Genomic DNA, 23214 nt, shown 5'->3' with positions numbered 1-23214 from the left:
TAAGTTCAATCTGTGGCATCCTAATAGATGTGGTAGTAGTGGTAGTGAACCTTAAAAATTGATAATTTAAATTCTATAATGTATCTAATAAATAAAGCACAATGTAAGCAGTATGCATGTATGTTATGTATAGAATTAAAAACTCATTGACAATCTTGATAAAATTTAGCATGAATGTTCCTTAGACCGTGTGTATGTTAAATGCCTATGCCACAACAAGAAGGCCCTAAAAAACACCTAAATTTATCTCCATTGAAGCACAAAACTTTTAAACAAATCTGGTAAACCCATTTTCACAGTATTCTATAGTAGTTATAAATATTTTGGCTAAATGGGTAAATCCCTATTTCATAGTTTCATTTTCATGTGAAAATTGAAAAAAGTGTTAAGGGAACATCTTGCTGTGTTTGACAGATCTAAATTCAATGCACTAGATCAGTGATACACAAACTAAGGCCTTTCAGGGCACAGTCATATTTGGCTAGTACTAAATATATGAATAGTGAGCACTACTAGCTTTCCCCATGTACCAAGCTAATGTGGTGGGGTATATTCATTTTTAATTTCAATAAGACTTCAGATTTATAAACAGTTGGGCCCCATTGTTCTAAAAGAATGACATCAGAATCATAATCAAAATGTTTAATTAATGATTCTTTGTGTTTAAAGTTTGTTCAGAAGTACAAGCAGAAATATAAAAAAACAAATACTGAAATTTAAATGTTAAAAATCCTATTCTACTTTTGTGTCATCAGATGGGACTATATACCCTCCATTCATAGCCAAAGAGGAGACGAAATATTTATTCTCATCTGATCTTTGTCGGTAAGTCTTGACATTAGCATAAGTCTCATACAAGAGACTAGTTCAGATTTGCTGTGAAACTTAAAACAAACAAAAAGATTGTCCTGAAGCATTTGCAAGCTCAATACAACTAACAAAATGTGCATGGCCAATGTCATTTCATATTTATTTAATGTGATAAAGTGCTTTTTTTTGTTGTGTAGACTAGAATTTCAATTTTTGTTGAAAATTGTTTAAAATCAGAATATATTGAGGACCTATGGCTTTGTCACATTTGTAGCAATGCATTCTTTTAAACATGTCTATTAACTTAAAAAAAAAATGGTTAAAACTGTATGTAGTTGGGATATATATATAAGATAATTGTTATTTGAACTCAAGACTTACAGTAATTGGCTAAGTGGATTTCTAGCTCTATACGATCTATTGTGACTGGGGATCCTATGTTGTTGCAGTTCTCTTACTTAATATTTAAATATAATATCTTAATATCTAATATTGGACATTTCATTTTTAAAAATTTAATGCAAACAATTTATTAAAAAAAAGTATATTTTTATGTAGATATATATTATATATTAAATGTGGAAATATATTGAAAAAAAAATCCCTTTTATTTTTTTCCTAAATGTGTACTCTAACATTCTCTGCTAATATGAAGACTTTTCTCACATTGTAGATCTTTAGGCATGGACTACACTAAGGATGTGACTGTGAAGGGCATAGGTATGGATAGATTTGTCGCTCCTGATATTATGTTTGGTAATGTCACAGTCAACCCTTACAATGCTGGTTTCTGCACACCCAAGGACAACTGCCTGCCATCAGGGCTCCTTAATGTCAGTGTCTGCCGTTCTGGGGCACCAGTTATTATGTCCATGCCCCACTTTCTTGGCTGTGACCAAGAGACAGTGGACAGTATTCATGGCCTGAGCCCCAATCGTGAGGAGCATCAGAGTTACATTGACATAGAGCCAGTAAGTTATCTCGTTGACATGCTTCTTGTAGTTGACTTGGCCTAACTCTAATATTGAGTGGTATAAAAGTCCAAATATCAAAATGCTATTTAATGTGATACCTGTGATAGTTTGTGTGACACACTGTGCCTGTACATGGAGCAGTTCATTAGATAACAATAGATTGACACATGGATGTTTTAGGACAGAATTATTTTCTTCTTTGAAGGAACATCTGTAATATATAAGATACGATTAAGCTTTGCTGAGAAACTTTTTTTTTTAAATTATCATTTGTAACAATTGAAACATTTTTTTTTTCATTACATTACCGTTTTACTAAAGGTAAATATTATTTAAAATAATGTTTTAAAATTGTACAATATTTACCAGAGTCATTAATTTTTCAGGAATGTACACACAATGTGATGATTTTTTTTGACTGCTTACTAATCTTCTTCTTTATCATACCTTCAGATGACTGGTGTGGCCATGAATGTAGGAAAAAGGCTACAGATCAATACATACATACAACATATTGAAGGATTTTCGTAGGTTTTTTCTTAGACTCCGTCATCAACCAATCTAACAGTGTTGATCAATGCATAAATTCATAAAAAAATTCTGATGTTGAATAAAACATATCAAAATAGATTAATCAATCATGAATGGATTTTTAAAAAAATTTCATTACTACTTAACAGATAAAATTGTAATTTATAATTTTCCCTGTTGTTGTTTTATCCTTATGTGATTCAATTTTAAAAGACAAAAATATTCAACACATAGATGTTAATATTTAGTCAACAGATGCGATCTGTATTATTAATAGATGAGATCATAGAAAATAATGGTCAGTAGAAATTGGATAAAGTAAATTAAATGTCATTTTTACATGCACATTTTGTTTTCACTATTTTTCCAACTATGTTGATTTTATGTGAACATTCTAATTTAGCTGCTAAATTTCATATTTGGTTTAAACTTAAGTACTGGAACTGACTCATTCTTCTAAAGTCTAAACTTTTTAAATTTTTATTTTCTCTTTCTTATTAAAGGATAATATTAATTTTTACTTTTATCTAGTAAAACTGAAGGTCTTTAACCCAAGTAACCCTAGAGCACATAATTGTCTTTTGAACGTTTGTTCAATTTTTTTATGATCACATCTTAATCTTGTTTAATTATCAGACGATTTTTAGCTGTTACTGATGTCTTTAAAATTATCCTAAGTTACATTATCAGACCATGTATGATAAGCTGTCAATCTGAATGAAAATAAAATGTTTTCACTTTGAAAGTTTGCAGGAAAAGAAAATAAGAAAAGAAAAATGTTTTAGTAAGAAATTTAACTTTATCTCATCTCTTCATTTAACAAGGAAATTAAAAGTGAGGTGTAAAAATGATTATTTCAAATTAGTTTTTTTCAAATCCGATGTCTTTCAAAAAAATATCTATTAACACATACATTATAATTTACATTTATATATAATTTTAATCTTTAACAATTACTTCATATTAAATTTAATTTCTTTCCCATTCTGTCAGTTGTAAAATTATTATGATTATAATTTTCAATTCATTTGAAGAAAATCTGAATTTATTTAAGAAGGCACTATTAATGCATTTTAAAATGGAAACTAATATCAAAACTGTACCATCCATTACTAACCAAATAATTTTATTATGTATTTTTTTTTACCAGGGAGCTTGCCAACATTAAATCTCCAATTTTTATGCCAGTGATATGGCTAAACGAGGTGAACTTTGTTTTTTCTCTAGGGCTATGTAGCCATGTTCTTTAAATATAGTTCTAGTCCTGCCATGTTCTTTAAATATAGTTCTAGTCCTGCCATGTTCTTTAAATATAGTTCTAGTCCTGCCATGTTCTACAATTATGTTTCAGATCTTACTTAACATTTTGCTTGTATTATATCCACTCTGCAAGCACTTAACAGCAGCACCTCAAACAGCCCAAGAGAGTGGATAACACTAATTGTGATAATCCATCAGATGATGTCAAAATTAAATATCGATCTCATACTACATTGGATCTCTGGACACATTGGCATCATGGGAAATGAAAAGGCAGATAAACTATCAAAGGCAGAATCATCTATGGAACTACCAGATAGACTTGATAACTACCTAACCCTAAGGTCAATGTTAGTCAACAATCACAAAGAGGAGTGGCTCAACCAATGGGCAACTGGAAACACAGGCAGAGCCATGTACAAAGAAAATGCCCAACAAACTGGTCAGTATTAACTTCCTCCCCTGCAAAGAAAAATCTACGATCTTCCAACTAAGAACAGGACACACACCTCTGTTGAATTACCATCTGAACAAAATAAATTCCCTTTGTAGACAACTGCGCCCACCCTTATGAAACCGTAAACCATATCCTCTTTGAGTGCTTCTCCTAATCCACCTTAGGCAGACCCTACTACCACTAAAGCCCAACCAAGACCCTGTACGACAGTGTTGAACAACTGAAGAAAACAGCACACTATACTTCCTTGGCAAAGTCTGCAAAAGAGCTCAAAGCTCAGCAGCTAAAAGAAGAATATTGAAGGAAAAAGATTGTTTCTTTCACTATCTGGACAAAAGATCAGTACCTTACCACTGTTCTTTGTCTTGTATTTCAGAGTGCTGTCATATCTGACCAAGACGCTAGTGACTTCAAATCTCAGCTTCTTGATAAAATCAAATTGACCACATGGGTCAAGTATGGTCTGATAGGCTTAGGTGCCTTCATGATACTGTGTGTGGTCGTTATCCTAGTCAGTTTGAGGCTGAGACAAATGGTAACTTTATTTGTATTTTTGTTTCACTTACTTGATATTTAGAAAATGTGCATAAATAATGTTTAGTATTATTCTTAAAATTAAATCATTTTTAGTTGTCAGACATTTTGTAAGTTATCGAGTATCAAAAATATATTCTTTGTGTGTCAAACTTAAATATTTACTTTAATTTAAATCTGTAGTCATTGTCAACTTAGAGAAATCTGTAGTCATTGTAAACTCAGAGAATGTAAGAAATAGGTGATTCAGATAAAATAAAGTAATGGTGTACCAGCTGATAAAAAGTTGAAAACAAAAGAACGTCATTGAAACCAACAGAACAAGGGGAAGAACCACAAATTCACTTTGATTTATCTCATTACTGAAGTAATAAGCTCCCATTTTCTAAACAAAATTATTTAATAACCTCTAATTGATTAACTAATTCGTTTATTTTTATTATTGATTCATGTATTGTGATCTTGAATAATTTTGAATAATTATGCAAAATTTTAACTTGATCAGAGAATGTGAAGTGGAAGAAAAACCATATACAAAACAAATCAAGAGGAATAACTCCATATATACTGCCACATCTCTCAATAAGTAGCTTCAATTATTCAATACCAAACAAAATAATTACCAATAGTTAATTAATTGGTTAATTTTTTAAAATGTATTCATGTTTTGTTTGGGTACAATTAATAATTGTTTAAAGTTGTAACTTGCTTCTAGAGTGGGTATAGGAGGTGTGTACACAAAATGTACCAGACAGACAGAGGGAGTTGATAGAAATAGTGTGTACACAAAATGTACCAGACAGACAGAGAGAGTTGATAGAAGCTTTCTCAAATACAAGACATTGATAGAACCAGAGAATGACATCCATTATTTAGATTAATGGAGAAACCAATGGCAAAGATAAAGAAAACTCAATTAGAAAAAAAAAGACCTATAATGTTAATGTTAAGTCCCACATGTTATACTCTCCATTTCAGTATATGCTAGATCTAGTGTGTTAAGTTTGTTCAAATTGTATTTTTTTCCAACCCTGTTCAGCATGTCCTAACTCTATGAATGCATTCTGTCTACAGTGCAGGAGAGAAGAAGAAGTGATCAACACTGATGACACTAGGCCTCTCTTGTTTAGTAATGCTGCAGAATAGAAGTCTCACCACTGGCTGGAAGCATTGCACTTCCTGGTTTAACTTTGGTTTAACCAAATGAACAATTCCACTAGTTTCATTCTTTCCTGATGTGTGTTTTCATCTATTGTCAGAAAAGGGGGAGGGGCACTCAGATGTAAATAGGTTACAAATTGAAAAGACATTATTTTGTGTATAATGTTTTGTTTGTTAGGGGGTGACAAGGCCAAGTTTTAGTTTTTAGTGGCTGGTAAAAAAAAATCCTTTTTTTTTTTCAAAAGAGCTTTTGTGCACAAATGTTTAGTGCTTTATGTGTCTTTGCTGAATTAAAGTTTGGTTTCAAGTACTTCAAGAGTTGAGACAACTAGTGACATCTGACTTCATACAGACCTTTGTGTGTTATCAATGCTCTTGTATTATAACACTGACCGTTCTATTGTTTTAAATTGTAAGACAATCACATGTGACAAAATCAAAGAAAACCTGCTTCTACCAGCATGTAGAGTTGACTGTAATTCTCTTTTTTTTTTTTTGTTTTAAGGCCAGAGTTTACAATTTGCTTTTTTTATATACATAGCATATTTTTATGAATGTCATTGTTTTCTAATTGGTTTTTATGATTTTATATGTTAACAATTATTTAAATGATATTTTCCATGTTTCGAGTTTCAACAATTAATTAACGTCTCCTCCCCCCTTTCCTATTTGTATTTTCTCAACTCCCAACAAAACTGTTATGGGTGTTCACTTGACTGACAAACTGCTGAAACTTTGACTGAAGCAACCTTTGACTTCATAACCTTTAGGGTTGTTTTTTTAATGCTTGTAACTGTGTTAATGTACAACTTTGTTAAGGTTGTGTGCATTGCTACTGAAATCTGACCACCACAGGTTGTGTGAACATTTGTTTATTCTCACTAATTGTCAGATGTCTCCTAGAGTCAGCAACCTGGTGGGGTTTGCATCCATCTTGGAAATCCTGGTTTACTGAATAATTTTTTATTTATTTTGGTGAAGTAGATAGCACTGAAGACAGACATAGTTAACTATATTGATAGTATTTTCATGCCATTTGAACAGAGACATTATTATGACTAAAAACTAAATAATGTAGACAAGCCTGAATGGCCATTTAAATTATTTTTTTTTGTAAATTATTATCTATTACCTCTTACAATCTATAATCCAAACAGGCAACTTTCAATATGTTAAGTTAGCTGTTCATCACCACTCTTCTGAACACGAGTCATCTTATGTGCTTTAGTAGCAACTTGTTCTTCTAAATAGCAATAATCTGATGCAAAAAACAAATATTAACATTTTGATGGCTCTGGCTTATTGAATGGAAGACAAACTTTGTTCTGTGTACATTTCAAAAACTTCTCACAGAGTCTGATCTTCATTGGTTTCATTTTAAGAAGGAAAGATAAAACTTAAGTCTTTGTTTAGTCAGTTTTTTTTTATTTGAGAGCACAAAATCAACCCATAATTGAATGGTCTTAAAAACAAAATTGTTGATTTTTTTTTTGCAAGCCATTGTTTCTATTATATTTACTGTATTGTTTATTTATTTTTTCTTAATTATTCTGTTTTTTTGTTGTTTTTTTTATCATCAAGTTTGTGTGTCATCAATGCAATGTTTTGCTGTGATGAGCTTGACCTAGATCTATGACATATTTGTTTTGCTGTGATGAGCTTGACCTAGATCTATGACATATTTGTTTTGATGACATAAGAATGAGACATTGCATTGATTTTGTCTAGTTGGAAAAGGTTGTTAAAATGTATAATTGTTTTGGCATAATACAAAGCTTTATTTAATAGTCCTACTTAGTTCAAGCAAGCAGTAGGCTGTACAGTTGATTAATAATGAGTCTATTCAAAAAGAAAACCAACTAAGTTTTGCTAACATAGAATTAAAATTAATTTATCTAGCACAAAATCTATTTTTATTTATTTATGTAATCTTACTTATTGTGTGCACAATGTCATTGTTACATTGGTTTTGGCCATATATTAACTCTTTCTCTCCATAATTATTTACCACATTCTGGTGGAATCAACGATTGTAGCGTCCGAAAGAGAGTTATAATATACCAAAGCAAATTCAGTGATTAAAAACTGGAGACTTATAATTTAAAAGTGTTTATTGTATAGACTTATACATTATGTATCAATTATAATTATATATAAATATAATGAATTTGCAGTTATTGTTATATTAATGCTTACAACAAAAATTTAGAGTAATTCAAATGTTGTACTTAAGTTTCCATGAGAGAGACATGTTACATATCTTGAAATAAAAACACTTAGTAAAAGCTTGCTTTTGTTTGTTTAATGTTTTACATGTTTCGGATGTTCCTTCACAGTTGAAGATAGTTTACTTCCTAGATAGGCAGGATTTGAACCTTCGACCATCGATAAATCTACAGTCCAGCGCGGAAACCGCACGACCAGGCAGCCATCTTTAATGCTTAACAAATTTGTATGGGCATGCTAACATGGACTTCTGAAATTATAATAGCTGCATTTAAATAGATCCTCATGAGATTATCATAAAACTATTTTTTAGATTCCTTGAGCTAGAAAGCTTCACCTTTTATTTGACTAATACTTAACTAGTTGCTATCATACCTTTCATAATAAAAGTATCTAGGTTAAGTTCTTTAAAAAAAAAAAAAAAAAGTAAAGAAGTGATTATTGTGTTACATTGGAGATACCAGCATGACTCTTGGCCAGGTAGTATGACTCTTGGCCAGGTAGTATGACTCTTGGCCAGGTAGTATAGGTAGTATGCTCTTTGGACCATCATCATGATTGTGCCAAGTTAAAAGCTTGACAGCTGCCATTCCATGCCGTCCTGGGACTAACAATCTTTAGTTCTGAAGGAAAGTTAGAAACTTATAAATCCTAAAAGTTTTATTTGACCAGATTTAAAAGATGATGTAACTATCAGTCTTAGAAACACTTCTCATATGATAAATCATCGACATGTTCACATTTGTTATCAGCAGTTTTTTTTTCATATCAAAATTATTCAGTTTTCAATTCACAATGTTTAGACATCCACTGAATAGACACACTTAACATCATGGCATGTCATCAAGAAGCATAAGACAAGCCTATTGAAAGAAATAATTCAGTTTATTTACTGACATTTTGTTTATGTATTGATGCTTCAAATTATAAATTAATAAGTAATTACTGCTACAAATTATTAGTGATAAATTGTCTTAAGGTATATATATATATATATGCATAATGTTCATCATCCTAAGTATTATGTTTGTGTTTTTAAAAACAAACTGCTTCACTCTTTCAATGTACTTACATCATAAAAAAAAATCTGTCCTCAACTAATGTCAAGCACAGTTCTCATCTTTCAGAAGTTGACACAGACTTGATGGAAGACTAGTGTGCTCAAATAAGGAGAATTACTTTCCCTGTTGAGACTAAATAAAACTAGTAGAAGTTTTTAACCCCATCTGTTCTGATTACTCAGTTCTATGAACTCTGAACAGTCTGAGCTATTGAGTAGCATAGACCAGTTGTGTTTGCTGATGCTGTTAATACATTTCTGAAACCTCTTCCCAGATACACCCTGCACCCACATGTCCACATTAGAGATTGGACCATAGCATGAAAAATTCACTATATAAAAGCAATTTTTAAAAATTAATTCCTTGAAATTTAGTAAGCAACATATAAATTATGGGATGTGAGCATGAGTGGCTAAAACCACTTGGCTATCCACCTGAAAGAGCTCAAGTTTGAATCCCAATACTGACTAGAACTTTTGACTTTGAGATTGACTTGAGTTTTGTTTGCTGTCAAAAGCAAGGAAACCTTCCTCCCCTCCTCACTGTTGTCCACAAAAGAACTAGGACCTGAATGCACTGAGCATGTGACAGGAACATGAAAAACAAGCAATACAAAATAAATAATAATAGATCATGTGGGGGAAAAAACAAAGACTACTATAGTCAAGAGACTAATATTAAGTTTAAACAAATGAAACTAAAGTTGTTTTCAGATTTGAATAAAATATTATTATAATTATTAACAAATTTTTAAAAAATTCACATAAAACTGAAAAAAATAACAAAACAATGCTATGTATGCCAACTACAACTTATAAGTAAATAGTGGCTTTTCCACGAGCCACTAAAAAGCATAAGGCCAGTTCTACCTCACTTATATTTGTACATTCACCTGTACAATTATGCACACTTAGGATTTGAAATATGAACACATCCTATCAATTACTGTAACATAAAATGCTGAAATACACGTAAGTTCAAATAGACAAAAAAAATTATATTAATACAAATTCAACAAAATTTTGCAACAGCATCTCTAATAAGATAAAATACAACCAAATATCTAGAACATAAACAAAATACAAACAACTATCTAGAACATCTCCCTGAAAAGACATAAATTTCATCTGTTCAACTCTGCTTAATGCTTATAAATGAAATCAGTCTAAGCTCATTTAGCTAGCTTCATCGTATCCTACACACCCCCTTTTACCCCTTTGGTGTCATCTGAGCTCAGGCTCCTCCTCCCGACTACTAAACAGTTCCCAGTACTCCTGGTCAGGGCTGGAACCTGTCAGCGGTTCACAAGCTGACAGTATGTCTTGTATGTCAAGCAGTCTAAATGATGGTGCCTCTTCATTCTTGTCAAAGTTTTTATCCTGAGAGGATTAAACACAATGTAATTTAATAAATGTGTATTTGTTGAAACTAGTTTTATTAAGAACCAACCAATTCATTGAATGAGATATTAATTATATAATTCTTAATATTTAACATAGTAATGGGGGACAAAATGCTGATACAACAATCATAGTCTAGTCCAAAGGTACATTAGTGCTCCAGAAATCTTCCAATGGAATCTACTATAAGTGTGCTATTTCACTTAACTAATGTAGGAAGCACAATATCCCATGGTTAATTTTTAAAATTGATTCTTGTTTTGTCAGGTGCAAGAAATAATTGTGCAAAATTTCAACTTGATCCGGGATTGGGTGTGGGAGAAATAACATGTACAAACTTTTTACCAGACAGACAGGCAGATATAATAAGCTTTGTGAAAAAAATAAGATAGTGTGAATTTATAAAAAATCTATTAAACTGCTAAATTCTTCACTGGAACATCATCAAAAAAAAATCAAACTTCACACAACCAAGTCATTTGCTTTTCCATTTCAACTAGTCCCCTCAAACTATAATTAAATAATGTGATAACTTTCACCAAGACATGGATAGACATGTCTACTTTCTGCTGTGTCCCTACTCAGTGCTGTGTCTACTCTATGCACTGTTGTTTCTATTAAGCTCACACTTGAGAAGGTTTTACAGCATAAGGGATGAAAAAACTCAGCAACTGTAAACAGATCTAACTAAGCCACTAATGGGGCATCTCTCACCAAGCACTTAAAATATTTCTTCAAAGCTTATTATAATTTTGTTTTAATTTAACCCCTGATGCCTGTGTAGCCTAAACTGTTGCAACTGTCAATGCTGTGGTTCACCTTTTGTTTGTTCTGTTACAAGCCATTGAAAAGTTAGAGTAGATGTTATGAATAGAGGAAATATCAGATACTAGTGATGATGATATTGATTGGAAAGTTGTTGCTATATGGTTATATAAAGTGACATAATATATTATCTCCCTTTACTTAAGCACAAAATGGCCTAAATTGTGCCGATGTGCCCCAAAAAAACCCAGTACTTATGGCAAAACGCTACTGTCAGAATAATACTTAAAATCTAGCCAGAACAACTTTTATTCATACAAATGTAGAGTTCATCAATGCTGTTTGTTATGTTTGTTCCTTCAGAATCAAAGATTATTACATCCAGCTGAACAGCGGGGGGATAGACATGGGCAGTGTTTTAACCCAGGATAGTAAAGACAAGAGTACAGAGTGCATACCAAATCACCAGACAACCATTAAATAATAGAACTTAAGTTATTTGGAAACACAAAAATTGTTTATGAAATGTATTATTTGAAGTTAAATGTTTCAGTCTAAATACAAGACACAGCTTCATATAAGTAGGAGACTCCATAACAAAACATTGTTTTTTTCATATTTCTCTGGTTACCATCTTAGTGCCCTTTCTTTCCTCTATAACGAAGTCACATTATTAAAAGTAGGAAGGGCAACTATAAGTTCAACAGCAAGTCTTGCCCAGACTCCAGAACTGATTGCTAACTGCTGCAAATGAAAACAACTTTCATTCAAAACAATTAGCCAGCCTGGACACAGGAGCAAGACAAGCCAGATGGTGTTTTCTGTATCATTTCTATGAGGACAGACTACAAGATTTTGATGAATGAACCTATCTTTGAGTCCAACAGTCTCTCATTACAGTAAAACTTCTACCTTCAAACTGATAGTAATAGAAGCAAACATAAAAAGAGGGGAAAAAGTTTTATATTTGTTTTTTTTTAAGTCCTATTTATTTTGTGAGTTTAAAAAACAAAAATGTGTTATTAAACATCAAGACTCAGAATAGTCAAAAAAAAAAAATTTTTTTAATTGCTAAGGAAATAAAAAGAAAGGTTTTACAGCAGTTTGCTTTCTTTTCTGTCAGAGGATGCACTGTTAGGGGAGATAAGCAAAGTATTTCCTTTTTGATGTCAGGTCAAGGGGAATTAACATTCTTTATAAGAACCTCAAAAAAGGGGGGGGGGGGAGAACAACAAAAAGGGTAAGAAAGAAAATGAAAATAAAATGTTATCTTTCCCAAAATTCGTCAAATGAAAGATAACAAAAGAATACTGGGTAGTCATGGGAACATAAACCCAGACTGGCCTGAACAAACAACACAGACAGAATTGTATAGAAAGGATACATTAGCATTGGAAATGAGACCTAAGCATCTTAACAATTGATTCTACTCATAGCCAACTTTGGAATTCACATTACTACAAGTGAATTCAATAATTAAAAGAAATAAAAGACAACAGCATCTATATTTGGAAATGCGATATCTATTGCCAACTTTTGGAATTCACATTAATGCTATAAAAAAGTCTGATGTTGTTACAAAAGGTTTATGATGTGTTCTAGGATTTTACAAGTGATGCTGATTAGTGATACTGATCTGTAGTTTCCTGGGTCAGACTTTTCTCCTTTTTTAAATAGGGTAGTGACATTAACTTCTTTCCAGTCCCTTGGTAAACTGCCCTGATTAAGAGATGCATGAAAAAAGTATTTTGAACACTGGTGCAAGCTCATTGCTTAGTTCTTTGAGTAATCTAGCTGGAATACCATCAGGTCCAGATGTTTTATTATTTATGTTTAATGTTGGCTAATAGTTTTTGGATCCCTCTTTCTTGTACTTCTATATCTCCTATGTTGTCTACTTGGTTCAAATTAAGTAATATGTCTTTGTCTCCTGAGGCTGAGAATGCTGATGCAAAGTATTTATTTACAATGTTGACTTAAGTGTCATTATCATTATGTGTTAAGTTATATTCTCCTTTTAGTGGTGCTTCTCCTGTTGTTTCCATTTTCTTAGATTTATTGAATGACTATAGATTTTTACTGTTATCCTTAGATATTACATAGTTTATGTATTCACTCTGCAGCTGTCTGCTTACTTTTTGGGTAAGGTGTTTAATTATAATATACTTTTTATAAACTCTTTCTGGCTTAGTTTCTTTAAATTGTCTATATAGGTTTATATCATCTCTATTGAAGTACCGGTATTGTCTATCATTTATAAGATAAGATGGCCATTAGAGAACACACTGAATGTCCTGTAATCAGGTGACCTTCTCAAAGCAACTGGCAGAGGACTGTGTTTCTAAGAGTCACTAGAAGCTTTTTGCCATCCTATACAAGTATAGAGAGTTGAGTTTGTAATGTCAGTTCAGTTCAGTATGGCCCAACACAGTTCAACTCAGTCATTGTACAGTAAATTTGTTCAGTGTTCATTTGTTATCTTGTACAGATAATAAAGTCTTTAAAGTTGATTGTGTCTGTTTTGTCAACAAACTAAGAAACAAATAAAAAATACTTAACAATATAAACTCTCCTCTAAAATTATATTAGGTTCAATTTAGCAAAGTGTGGACTCAGAAATGCTTTAAATTCCATGGCCACATGTCAACAATCTATAAAAATGGCTAAACCAGCAAAAGAACAACATTTAGTATTTGTCAGGGCACAAGAAATGTTCAACTCTTTTATATCCCAAATACAAGTTTAAGATTAGAATTTAAAATGAAATCTGATCTACCATTTGGTAACTTACAATACAAAAGTTGCAACTACCTGAATGGCTACACCAACACAGTGATCCTCCAGCATCGTTTCCTCAAAGTGCCATTCTGGAGCTGGTTCATCATCAATCTCAACCTGTGTGTCTCTGACCATTAGACTGTCTCTAACCTCTGTTGTTTTAAGTTGAAAGTTTAAGCGGCTGACATCAAACCCTATGCCAGTTCCCAATGTCTTCACTAGACTTTCTTTGAGACACTGGAATTATCCAAATTTCAATTTACAATCAAGATAAGAGTAACTATTTCTCACTTTTACAACATATTACTATAACAATACAAATAAAACTAAATATGTTCAGCCTGGTAGCATTTGATGCACAATGTTTTGCTGCTTGTCAGCTGTTAGGTGCCTCCGAGCTGTGTCAAGAGTAGATAAAAAAAGGTAACACTCAAATAACGAAATAACACAGGTGAAAGGTCAACACTATGAACTCTATGCTGATGAACTATGTGTAACAAGAAGTTTAATATGTAATGAATGTCATATTATCTAAATATCTACTTCAGAAACTAAAGCCTGCCTAACTCTAGAGCTGCCAAAAGTCTTCTGCTTACTTTTCATTACACTTCCTAAATCCTGGTCTAGTTTTTAATAGCCATGCTGCAGTCTCTAAGCAAATCTTTCCCTTTCTATGAAACAAATAACTTTGCATACCAAATTCGCAATCATGCCAAAACAACTCAGTTGTTAGGTGACTCCACACTGTGTCTTGTGTAGATAAATCTAGGTAACACTCAAATAACCAAATAACACAGGCGAACGGCCAACAATATGAAGGTACTCTATGCTGATGAACTATGTCAAACAAGAAGTTTAATATGTAATGAATGTCATATTATCTAAATATCTACTTCAGAAACTAAAGCCTGCCTAACTCTAGAGCTGCCAAAAGTCTTCTGCTTACTTTTCATTACACTTCCTAAATCCTAGTCTAGTTTTTAATAGCCATGCTGCAGTCTCTAAGCAAATCTTTCCCTTTCTATGAAACAAATAACTTTGCATACCAAATTCGCAATCATGCCAAAACAACTCAGTTGTTAGGTGACTCCACACTGTGTCTTGTGTAGATAAATCTAGGTAACACTCAAATAACCAAATTACACAGGCGAACGGCCAACAATATGAAGGTACTCTATGCTGATGAACTATGTCAAACAAGAAGTTTAATACGTAATGAAGGGAACTGTCAAATGCCATTATTATCTAAATATCTACTTCAGAAACTAAAACAGACCTTACACTAGAGCTGCCAAAAGTCTTCTGTTTACCTTTCGCTGCACTAAATCCTAGTCTTGTTTTTAATAGCTACGTCACAGCATCAAGGCAAAACTTTCCCTTCCTGTGAAACAAATAACTTTTTGTGCCAAAGACCTTTTAAGCCATAACACAGCTGAGACATGCCTTTAGAAATTGTGTAAGGCTTACATAAAGTACAAATGTATCAAATACAATTTCTTCAATATGAATAAATTAGTTCAGAATTGTGGTAGGTATATAAAGTTATAACTTACCCAAAACCTGAGAAAAGTTTTCAGTTGGTCCAAATCACTAGTAAATTGCTTGACTTGTTTCCACTCTACTGAGGTCAGCTGGTCCTCCATTGTAGTCAAAAAATCTTTGATTGGCTTGTTTCCTAAGAGATGAAAGAAAAGAAAAATGGTTCTCCCTTTTAATCTTCAAATCAAAGGTTTTCAGTCACTGAAAGTTGGCACATTAATTAGTTAGTCATTGCTATTTTAAAATGTAGTTTTATTTTTATTAACACTTTATAAAAACAAGAATAACTTTTGAATTTGGTTTAAATTATGTAAATGTATTTTTCAAAGCCATTTGAAGTTGAAAATTAATTTGTAAATCCTCATTAGGAATCAAGGACGATCTGTATTAAGAAAGTCAAAGGACTAAAACTTTAAGTATAAGAGCCTGAAGAGAAAATGCTGATTGCTTTCTACAAACAATATTAGGCAAAAGATGACAACAGGGATTACTTTTTTTTTACTTTTTCATGAATTTACACTAAGACTCAAATTTAATATAATTCCTTAAATCATTATCTTATTTTCTAAAACCTCATATATCTATCAGATTTGTATTTAATGAAAGCAAAGTATAAAGAACAGAAAATAAGAAAAAATAATATAAAGTACCAAATATTCAAGTCACTACTCACTCTGCCATTCTATTTTCATTGTATCCACACCAACTAATCGCCCGCGCTCAGCAACAAACACAACATAGTCCCCATGATGTGAGATATTAAAACTGACATCACAACGGGGTGTAGTCCGATCTATAGGACTAAGCAGGAATGGTTTTCCTTTATCTGTTCTGCTAAATCGTAATGTTCGTGAAGGTACATTTAATATTCGTGACATGGCATACCGCATGACAAGACGACCAACCTGCAAAATGATTTCTTTGATATAATGGGTAACCAAAATTGAAATGTGATAACTATAGCACTAAAAACTTTTATGTTTTGGTATCAAGAACAAATAATACAATTCTTATAAATCACAAAAACAAAAATATGTCGACTTTCATAACAAAATATTTTGAGCTGGGTCACTGGCCATTTAGCTCTCTTGTAAGTAATATTTCAAATAATTTTTTTATATTTTATTTTCTATACATGAAAAAAATTTTGACACATGAAATAAACATATAGATTAATCTCATAAAAAATCTAAATATTCTATATACATATAAAGTAAAAATTGTTTTTATGTGTTTGTGAGGTAACAGTGTACATCAATAAAACAGATTTACAATAATGAGAGTAGATAAAGAGCTTGTATTGCCGTACAATGTCAGTAATTCTTCTGGCCAGTGTTGCACTTTTGCTTTTAAGCCTTGCCAGTACTTGCCTGTATAATTTCTGTCTTATTTCGCTGACTGTCCTTATGCAGACCATGAAGAAATATTTACATTATTTACTTTTTGTTTATTGTTTTTACTTCTTTCTTGACAAAAAAAATGTTAATTATTTGGCTATTATTAATTTTTTAAATTTCATGTATCTCAAAACAGACAAGCAATCCTTTGTAAACCTCCACATCTCATATTTACCACTATCCTTATACATGTATTTCATACATGCAGCAAACCAGAAAGAATTGTATATGTATCTGTTATGGCACGATTAGGAACTATTTATTTGTTTCAGAAATAGGGGAAAATTTGACAATGACAGGACTAATAAAAACTAGACTAGGTTTTGAGATGAGATGGCAAAATAACAATCGATGTATACAGACTACTTTCGGGATGGCTTGGAGATAGGAAATTTGTTACGAATGTAGAGAGTTAGCTGAAATTCGCTATTCCCTTCATTACTATTAAACTTTTTGTTCAGTATTAGTGTCAACTAACTTATATTGATTGTTCAGCCTTTCACCTGTGTTATTGGATTTCGTTGAGTGTTACCTCCATTTGGTTTATCTGCATTAGACACTGTTAAAGTGCCTAACAATCAATTTATAAGTATGTCTATAAATTCAAAATGTCTTTTTTTTTCATAGAGGAAACCAAAATGGTAATACTTAATAGATTCTTACTAAGTGATTACTTCTCTCTAAGTGAGTGATCCTTGCTAATTACCATGAATCTAGATGACACTAGATCTCTCTATTAGTCTTAAACATTAATTCTAAGTAGATCTATATTTCCTTCAAGAGAGAAAATATTACTAATTACTAATAATAAAGTGAAGTTCCCCTTTCAGAACTTTCAATCTGTAGGGCAGATTGGTTTTGTTGGCAGCTACTTGTATGGAGAGACAGTAAAGATCATCTGTTTCTGTAACCCATGGTTAATGAGTATGTCAAGTGGCAACCACAACCAACTTTACTTTTCCCCAACTAATGTCAGGTGCCAATTGAATTAGATCTGGAGCTGGGTGGATTCAGAAGCACCGTAAAGATCCTGAAATTAAAAATCCCAGTCTTCACCAGGATTTCAACCCTGGACCCCTTGGTTCAGAAGCCAATAATAATTAGAAAACAATTTAGAATCCAGATTTAGTCTCGATTCTAGATTTCTAAAACTAGATGAATCTAGACTAGAGTCAGGACAAGGTAATTTCTGCAATTCGGTATTATTTACCAATGGCCGCTAGATGTAACCATATATAGCCACCAGGTGACCAGATGCAATCATAGTCACTATGTTGCCATCGCTTCTTTCAAATTCTCATCATCTTACGTCTCGAGAGACGATTTTTTTTTTCTTTGCAACTTCATGTGTGGCTAAAGAGGCCAATCCTTGATATACAGCTACTGTCACAGGTTGGGCATATGTAATCACCAGGTGCTGTTGCATTTTCACCCTTCTTTCTGCTGCTGTTTTGTATGGCATATCTGCAATGGTTACCGGTCATTTCATCCCCGGTCACTTCATCCCCTGGTCACTTCATCCCCGGTCATTTCATCCCCTGATATTTTCATCATCTGATCATTTTTATCTAACAAATTGTAATTTAAAAAATCATGAAATGAGCAATATTTAATATATTCATTTTTTATTTAAATGACAAAATTGTAACATGTTAATGTTTAAAAGGAATTAAAGCAAAACTTATACAGGCGACATGATATCACGAGGATGGGTGAACTCCACCTTTATTAGAAAAAAATAAAAGCTTATTTCAAGGCTAAAAATGACACGCCCATTTTCAAGAAAGAGCGATTGAAAAATAAACTAAAGTGAAACATGGTCATACTTTAACCACAGCTTGGCCTTTGATGATAAGCACAGTCATAATTATTGTAATCGCACTTCTATCTCTCAAAAGATTTCCACTACTTGCACCACACCTTGGCTTTTGATGATAAGTTTTCAGCGGCACGGTCATAATTATTCTAATCGCACTTCTATCTCTCAAAAGATTTCCACTACTTGCAACACACCTTGGCCTTTGATGATAAGTTATCAGCAGCAAGATCATAATTATTCTCAAATGATTTTTGACTACTTCCACCAAACCTTGGCCTTCGATCCGGATAATATTATGATATTACAACCCCCACATCCAATAGAAGCGCTATAGCTAAGTACACACCCAGATTTACAATATAATATAAGCTTTCTCATTAAGAAAATAATGTGGAAGAGGAAACACTATAAACGCATTAGTAACAAGTCATAAAATGTCAAAAAGAATTCTACATAATCATATTTATATATAAAATATTTAATTGGGGATGAAATGACCGGGGAATGAAGTGACCAGGGGATGAAATGACCGGTCACCATCTGCAATCTGAGACCCTTCCATTATGCTCTCTCTCCATGTGGATCTATCCAATGCCACTTTTCCCAGCTGCTTGTTTTGATTTTGAAAAGCTTCATGTCGCGTTTGCATACATCCGCATACCGTAAAAGTGGGAGACCAGAGGCTCTCCTGCCTTCTGTTTGAGCGCCATACAGAATGTCTTGTGGAAGTCAACCTATTGGCCTACTACAAACATGGCCAAGCCAGCCAAGGCATCTCTGCTGATAACACAGTGGATGCCCTGGCACCCTGCTCTTCGTAGCACTTCCTCATAGGTTATTTTATATTGCCACCTTATTTTAAAGATCTGCCGTAGGCATCGGAGGGGGAAGACATTTAGCTTTTTTTTCCTGCCATGAGTAGGTTGACCATGTTTCACTTCCATATAGCATAGTGCTCATCAAACAGGTCTGGTAGACTAAGGCTAAAGTATATTGTTAGTAATATGTTGTCCCACACTCTATTCTGCAACAGTGACATGGTGTCCATTGCTTTGGCTATCCTATTGTTAATGTCTTTATCCAGTAGAGCATCAATGGATATGATGGAGCCAAGATAGCAAAAATGGTCAACAATTTCGAGTGGTTTCTATTAATCATTATGAAAGGTGCAGTATTTGTGTTCTGAACTAGTATCTTAGTCTTGCTTTGACTAATATTTAAGCCGAACTTCTGGCAAGCAGCAGATAGTTTGTCAGCCAAGCTGAAAATCAGAATCAGCCACAATAGCTGCATCATTAGCATACAGGAGATCTGACAAGTATCTTCCTAACCTTATTTTTGCCTGCTGCCTTGATACATTAAATAGTTTTCCAGAGGATCTTGAAAGGAGAAATACACCTTCGTTGATGTCATTGTACGCATAATGAAGTAGGCAGGAGAAGAATAGGCCAAACAGAGTAGGTGTGAGCACACATCCTGCTTGACACCACTGCTAACCTCAAAAGGTGCTGATTGGGCTCCATTGAATTTGACAGTACATTTTGTTTCTTTGTAAAAGTTAAAAGCACTCATCTATTCTATATAGATCTAGAATGACTAGAAAAACAGCCTGATAGTAAAAACAAATTCAAAAGAGTTGACTAAAGTTGAAGAGTAATGACTAAGACTAAACACTAGCACTAAGTATAAGACTAAAGTCAAAGCCTAATCATGTCAAAGCTGGCTAAGCCTAATGAGGCTAATCAATCATATGACAAATGAAGGAGAATAGATTTAGATTCTTAGTTCTACTAGAATTAATTATATTGTTGTAAACCTGGTGGTGACACAGATGGGGGTAGTGCTGTGTGTTTTTAGCCTACCCAAATCGCCCCAGTCCAGCGCAGGACGATCGGTCAACTGTGACCAGTGACAGTACACGCCAGTTCGACAACGACCTGTGTGTAAATATTACCCACGCAAGTCACGGCGATTGTGATCATTCTGAGTGGTCAAGAACGTTCCATCTGATTCTAGAAGGCCAGTAGAGACACTATATAAGAGCGAGTGTGTCAGAAAGACGGGACTACGAGGCGAGAACCAGCACGGTGTGTGAAGTCAGGCAGAGCAAGACTAGGTTTTTGTAAAGACAGTGTTAATGTTGTTGCCAACTGTACAATGTTTGTAATGTATTTGCAATTAAACTGACTGATACTTTGGAGCCCTGAGTTGTGAGGTTCTTTGAGTTTGTTGTGTCGTGTGGTGCAGTTTGAAGAGAGCCTGGATAGTAGGAGAGAAGATCGTAACACTGGCGTCAAGAAGTGGGATCGGATCTACTATGGCTCTTCTGAAACTGCTGAACGAACTTGAATTGAAAGAACTGAGACGAGAACTCCGTGATCGAGGGCTGAAGGCAATAGGAAAGAAAGAAACCTTGCAAGCACGCCTTAGAGAAGAACTAACTGAAGAAGGTGAAGATCCAGACACCTACCTGTTTGAGTTAGAACCTGATGTAGTGCAGCTGCTGATCACCTTTCAACAACAGATGCTGGTGGACTTTCAAAACGTGTTGAAGGGTGATTTACAGAAAGATACCTGTACCAGAGTAGAACAGATGTACACTTCAGTGAAAGAAGTGACGAGCCCCGAGCTGAACGCTTTGAACGAGGTGGTAGAAACCCCGTGCTACGAAATACTCACATACGACGGCCATGCTAGTGAAGATGGTGCTTCCTGTGACTCTAATAGCAAGCCGTACGAAAGTAGCTCCCATGAGAAGAAATGTGATGATTGCTGCAATATCCTCAGCGAGTACAAACCTGATGAAAGTGTTAAAGAACATTTGCATGATGAAAGCTACCGGCGAGGTTTGAAACCTGCAGATGTCTGTCTAGAAGTCAAGACCAACGAGATAAGCCCTGGTGATGATTATGAACACCCATCGAAACCTGATGACGCAGCAGAGATCCCCATGCAAGTAGAAAGTAATCGAAAAGGTCTCAACCCAACAGACGATTGGTCCGCTGCTGAGACTAGTCGAATGAAGCCTGATGCCGAAGGAGAGGGACTTTTGCGTGTGGAGAGTTACCAACCTGCCCCACAAGCATGTCCTCCATACAAGTGTGATGACCTGTCCCATAATGTCCCCTTCAGTGAACCGGAAACCCATCCCAAAAGTCCTCTTCGAGAAAGCCATTTGAAACCACCTGTTAGGCCATTGATTTTGGTGACACCGGCCCTGGCATCCAATCCCTCCCCATGTGTAAAATGGCTGCCCACAGTACAGAATGACAGAAGGCGACGTTTGGTGGTGCAACCACGACGTCATTGCAACAAGATGAAGATCGACTGGAGGAGAAGAAAGCGACGTTGGCTGCGTTCGAGGATGGCGATGCGACCACGATGTCAGTGCAACCAGGTGAAGGTCAACTGGCAGAGAAGACGAAAGCGACAGTTGCTGAATTCAACGTGGGTGGCTTCCTCTAGCTCGAGAGGCAAGCCCACTGTCACCCCCACCGATCGACCCCCACCTGCAGCGATGAAACTACACATCCCATGTCATGAGATTGATGCTGTCCGGGACGGACAGATCTAAGGAGGGGACAGTGTTGTAAACCTGGTGGTGACACAGATGGGGGTAGTGCTGTGTGTTTTTAGCCTACCCAAATTGCCCCAGTCCAGCGCAGGACGATCGGTCAACTGTGAGTGACAGTACACGCCAGTTCGACAACGACCTGTGTGTAAATATTACGCACGCAAGTCACGGCGATTGTGATCATTCTGAGTGGTCAAGAATGTTCCATCCGATTCTAGAAGGCCAGTAGAGACACTATATAAGAGCGAGTGTGTCAGAAAGACGGGACTTCACGTTACCTCGCTATGTGACCAGTACGAGGCGAGAACCAGCACGGTGTGTGAAGTCAGGCGGAGCAAGACTAGGTTTTTGTAAAGACAGTGTTAATGTTGTTGCCAACTGTACAGTGTTTGTAATGTATTTGCAATTAAACTGACTGATACTTTGGAGCCCTGAGTTGTGAGGTTCTTTAAGTTTGTTGTGTCGTGTGGTGCAGTTGGAAGAGAGCCTGGATAGTAGGAGAGAGATACGTAACAATATCTAATATAGATGTTTAATCTAGATTCTTTGATTATGTATAACTTTAACCTTACAGATTAAGATAAATAAAAAATGTACCATGGCTGATTTCGCGTCTCTTTTAAAAACAAATTTTCCAATTCTTTCTTTTTCTTCCACCTGTACACATTGTGCGGCTAATTTCCACTCTTGCTGTGTAGGATTCCAGCTACGATACTTAACAGCTATACGAACACTTCGACCACTTAGCATTTTCGGTATTTTCTGTTCTTTACCAAACTAAATTTAGACATTAGGCTTTTAGGAAATGAATGCGGTAAGGCGACGATTTTCCTAATCAGTTTATCTGGCTACATTTAGTAACAATGTATGTAAACAAACTGGACCGCCATCTTGGATATGGCCAAGGGAGCATTCATTATTTCACATC

General features: G+C 34.3%; 2 protein-coding genes across 6 annotated transcripts in view; one reads left to right on the top strand and one right to left on the bottom strand.

The window, feature by feature from the left end:
- The window catches only part of LOC106051554 (lysosome membrane protein 2-like), a 24546-nt gene extending 16531 nt beyond the window's left edge, over positions 1–8015 (top strand). For all 4 annotated transcript variants that reach the window (XM_056039705.1, XM_056039707.1, XM_056039704.1 and 1 more), the window contains 6 exons: positions 756–825; positions 1484–1781; positions 2238–2311; positions 3466–3520; positions 4409–4567; positions 5641–8015. In XM_056039705.1, coding sequence (XP_055895680.1) covers positions 756–825; positions 1484–1781; positions 2238–2311; positions 3466–3520; positions 4409–4567; positions 5641–5712 — 728 coding nt within the window. In that variant the 3' untranslated portion in view covers positions 5713–8015. The remainder of the gene's footprint in view (positions 1–755; positions 826–1483; positions 1782–2237; positions 2312–3465; positions 3521–4408; positions 4568–5640) is intronic.
- LOC106051553 (L-aminoadipate-semialdehyde dehydrogenase-phosphopantetheinyl transferase-like) lies at positions 6402–23214 on the bottom strand. 2 transcript variants are annotated; one of them, XR_008779557.1, is made up of 6 exons: positions 22884–23214; positions 16170–16401; positions 15511–15632; positions 13991–14194; positions 7393–10393; positions 6402–7351 (listed from the first exon to the last, which is right to left on the bottom strand). XR_008779557.1 is itself a non-coding variant. In XM_056039708.1 (5 exons), exons 1-5 carry the CDS (start codon positions 23034–23036, stop codon positions 10238–10240), a joined length of 867 nt encoding a protein of 288 aa, XP_055895683.1. In that variant the 5' UTR covers positions 23037–23214; the 3' UTR covers positions 6402–10237. The 2 variants fall into 2 exon arrangements, 1 of the variants encoding a protein (XP_055895683.1); XM_056039708.1 differs by having other exon boundaries at positions 6402–10393.

The sequence above is a fragment of the Biomphalaria glabrata genome, chromosome 8 (genome assembly GCF_947242115.1).
Source record: "Biomphalaria glabrata chromosome 8, xgBioGlab47.1, whole genome shotgun sequence".
In the NCBI taxonomy this organism is placed as follows: Eukaryota; Metazoa; Mollusca; class Gastropoda; family Planorbidae; genus Biomphalaria; species Biomphalaria glabrata.
This window is presented reverse-complemented; position numbering and strand designations above follow the sequence as displayed.

Excerpts from the sequence above, each read along its gene's own strand:
- LOC106051553 (XM_056039708.1), bottom strand. The coding sequence starts at position 23,036 with ATGCTAAGTGGTCGAAGTGTTCGTATAGCTGTTAAGTATCGTAGCTGG. Across the intron at positions 15,633-16,169 it reads AATGAAAATAGAATGGCAGA|GAAACAAGCCAATCAAAGAT; the intron begins GTGAGTAGTGAC and ends TTCATCTCTTAG. Across the intron at positions 14,195-15,510 it reads AAACTTTTCTCAGGTTTTGG|TGTCTCAAAGAAAGTCTAGT; the intron begins GTAAGTTATAAC and ends GGATAATTCCAG.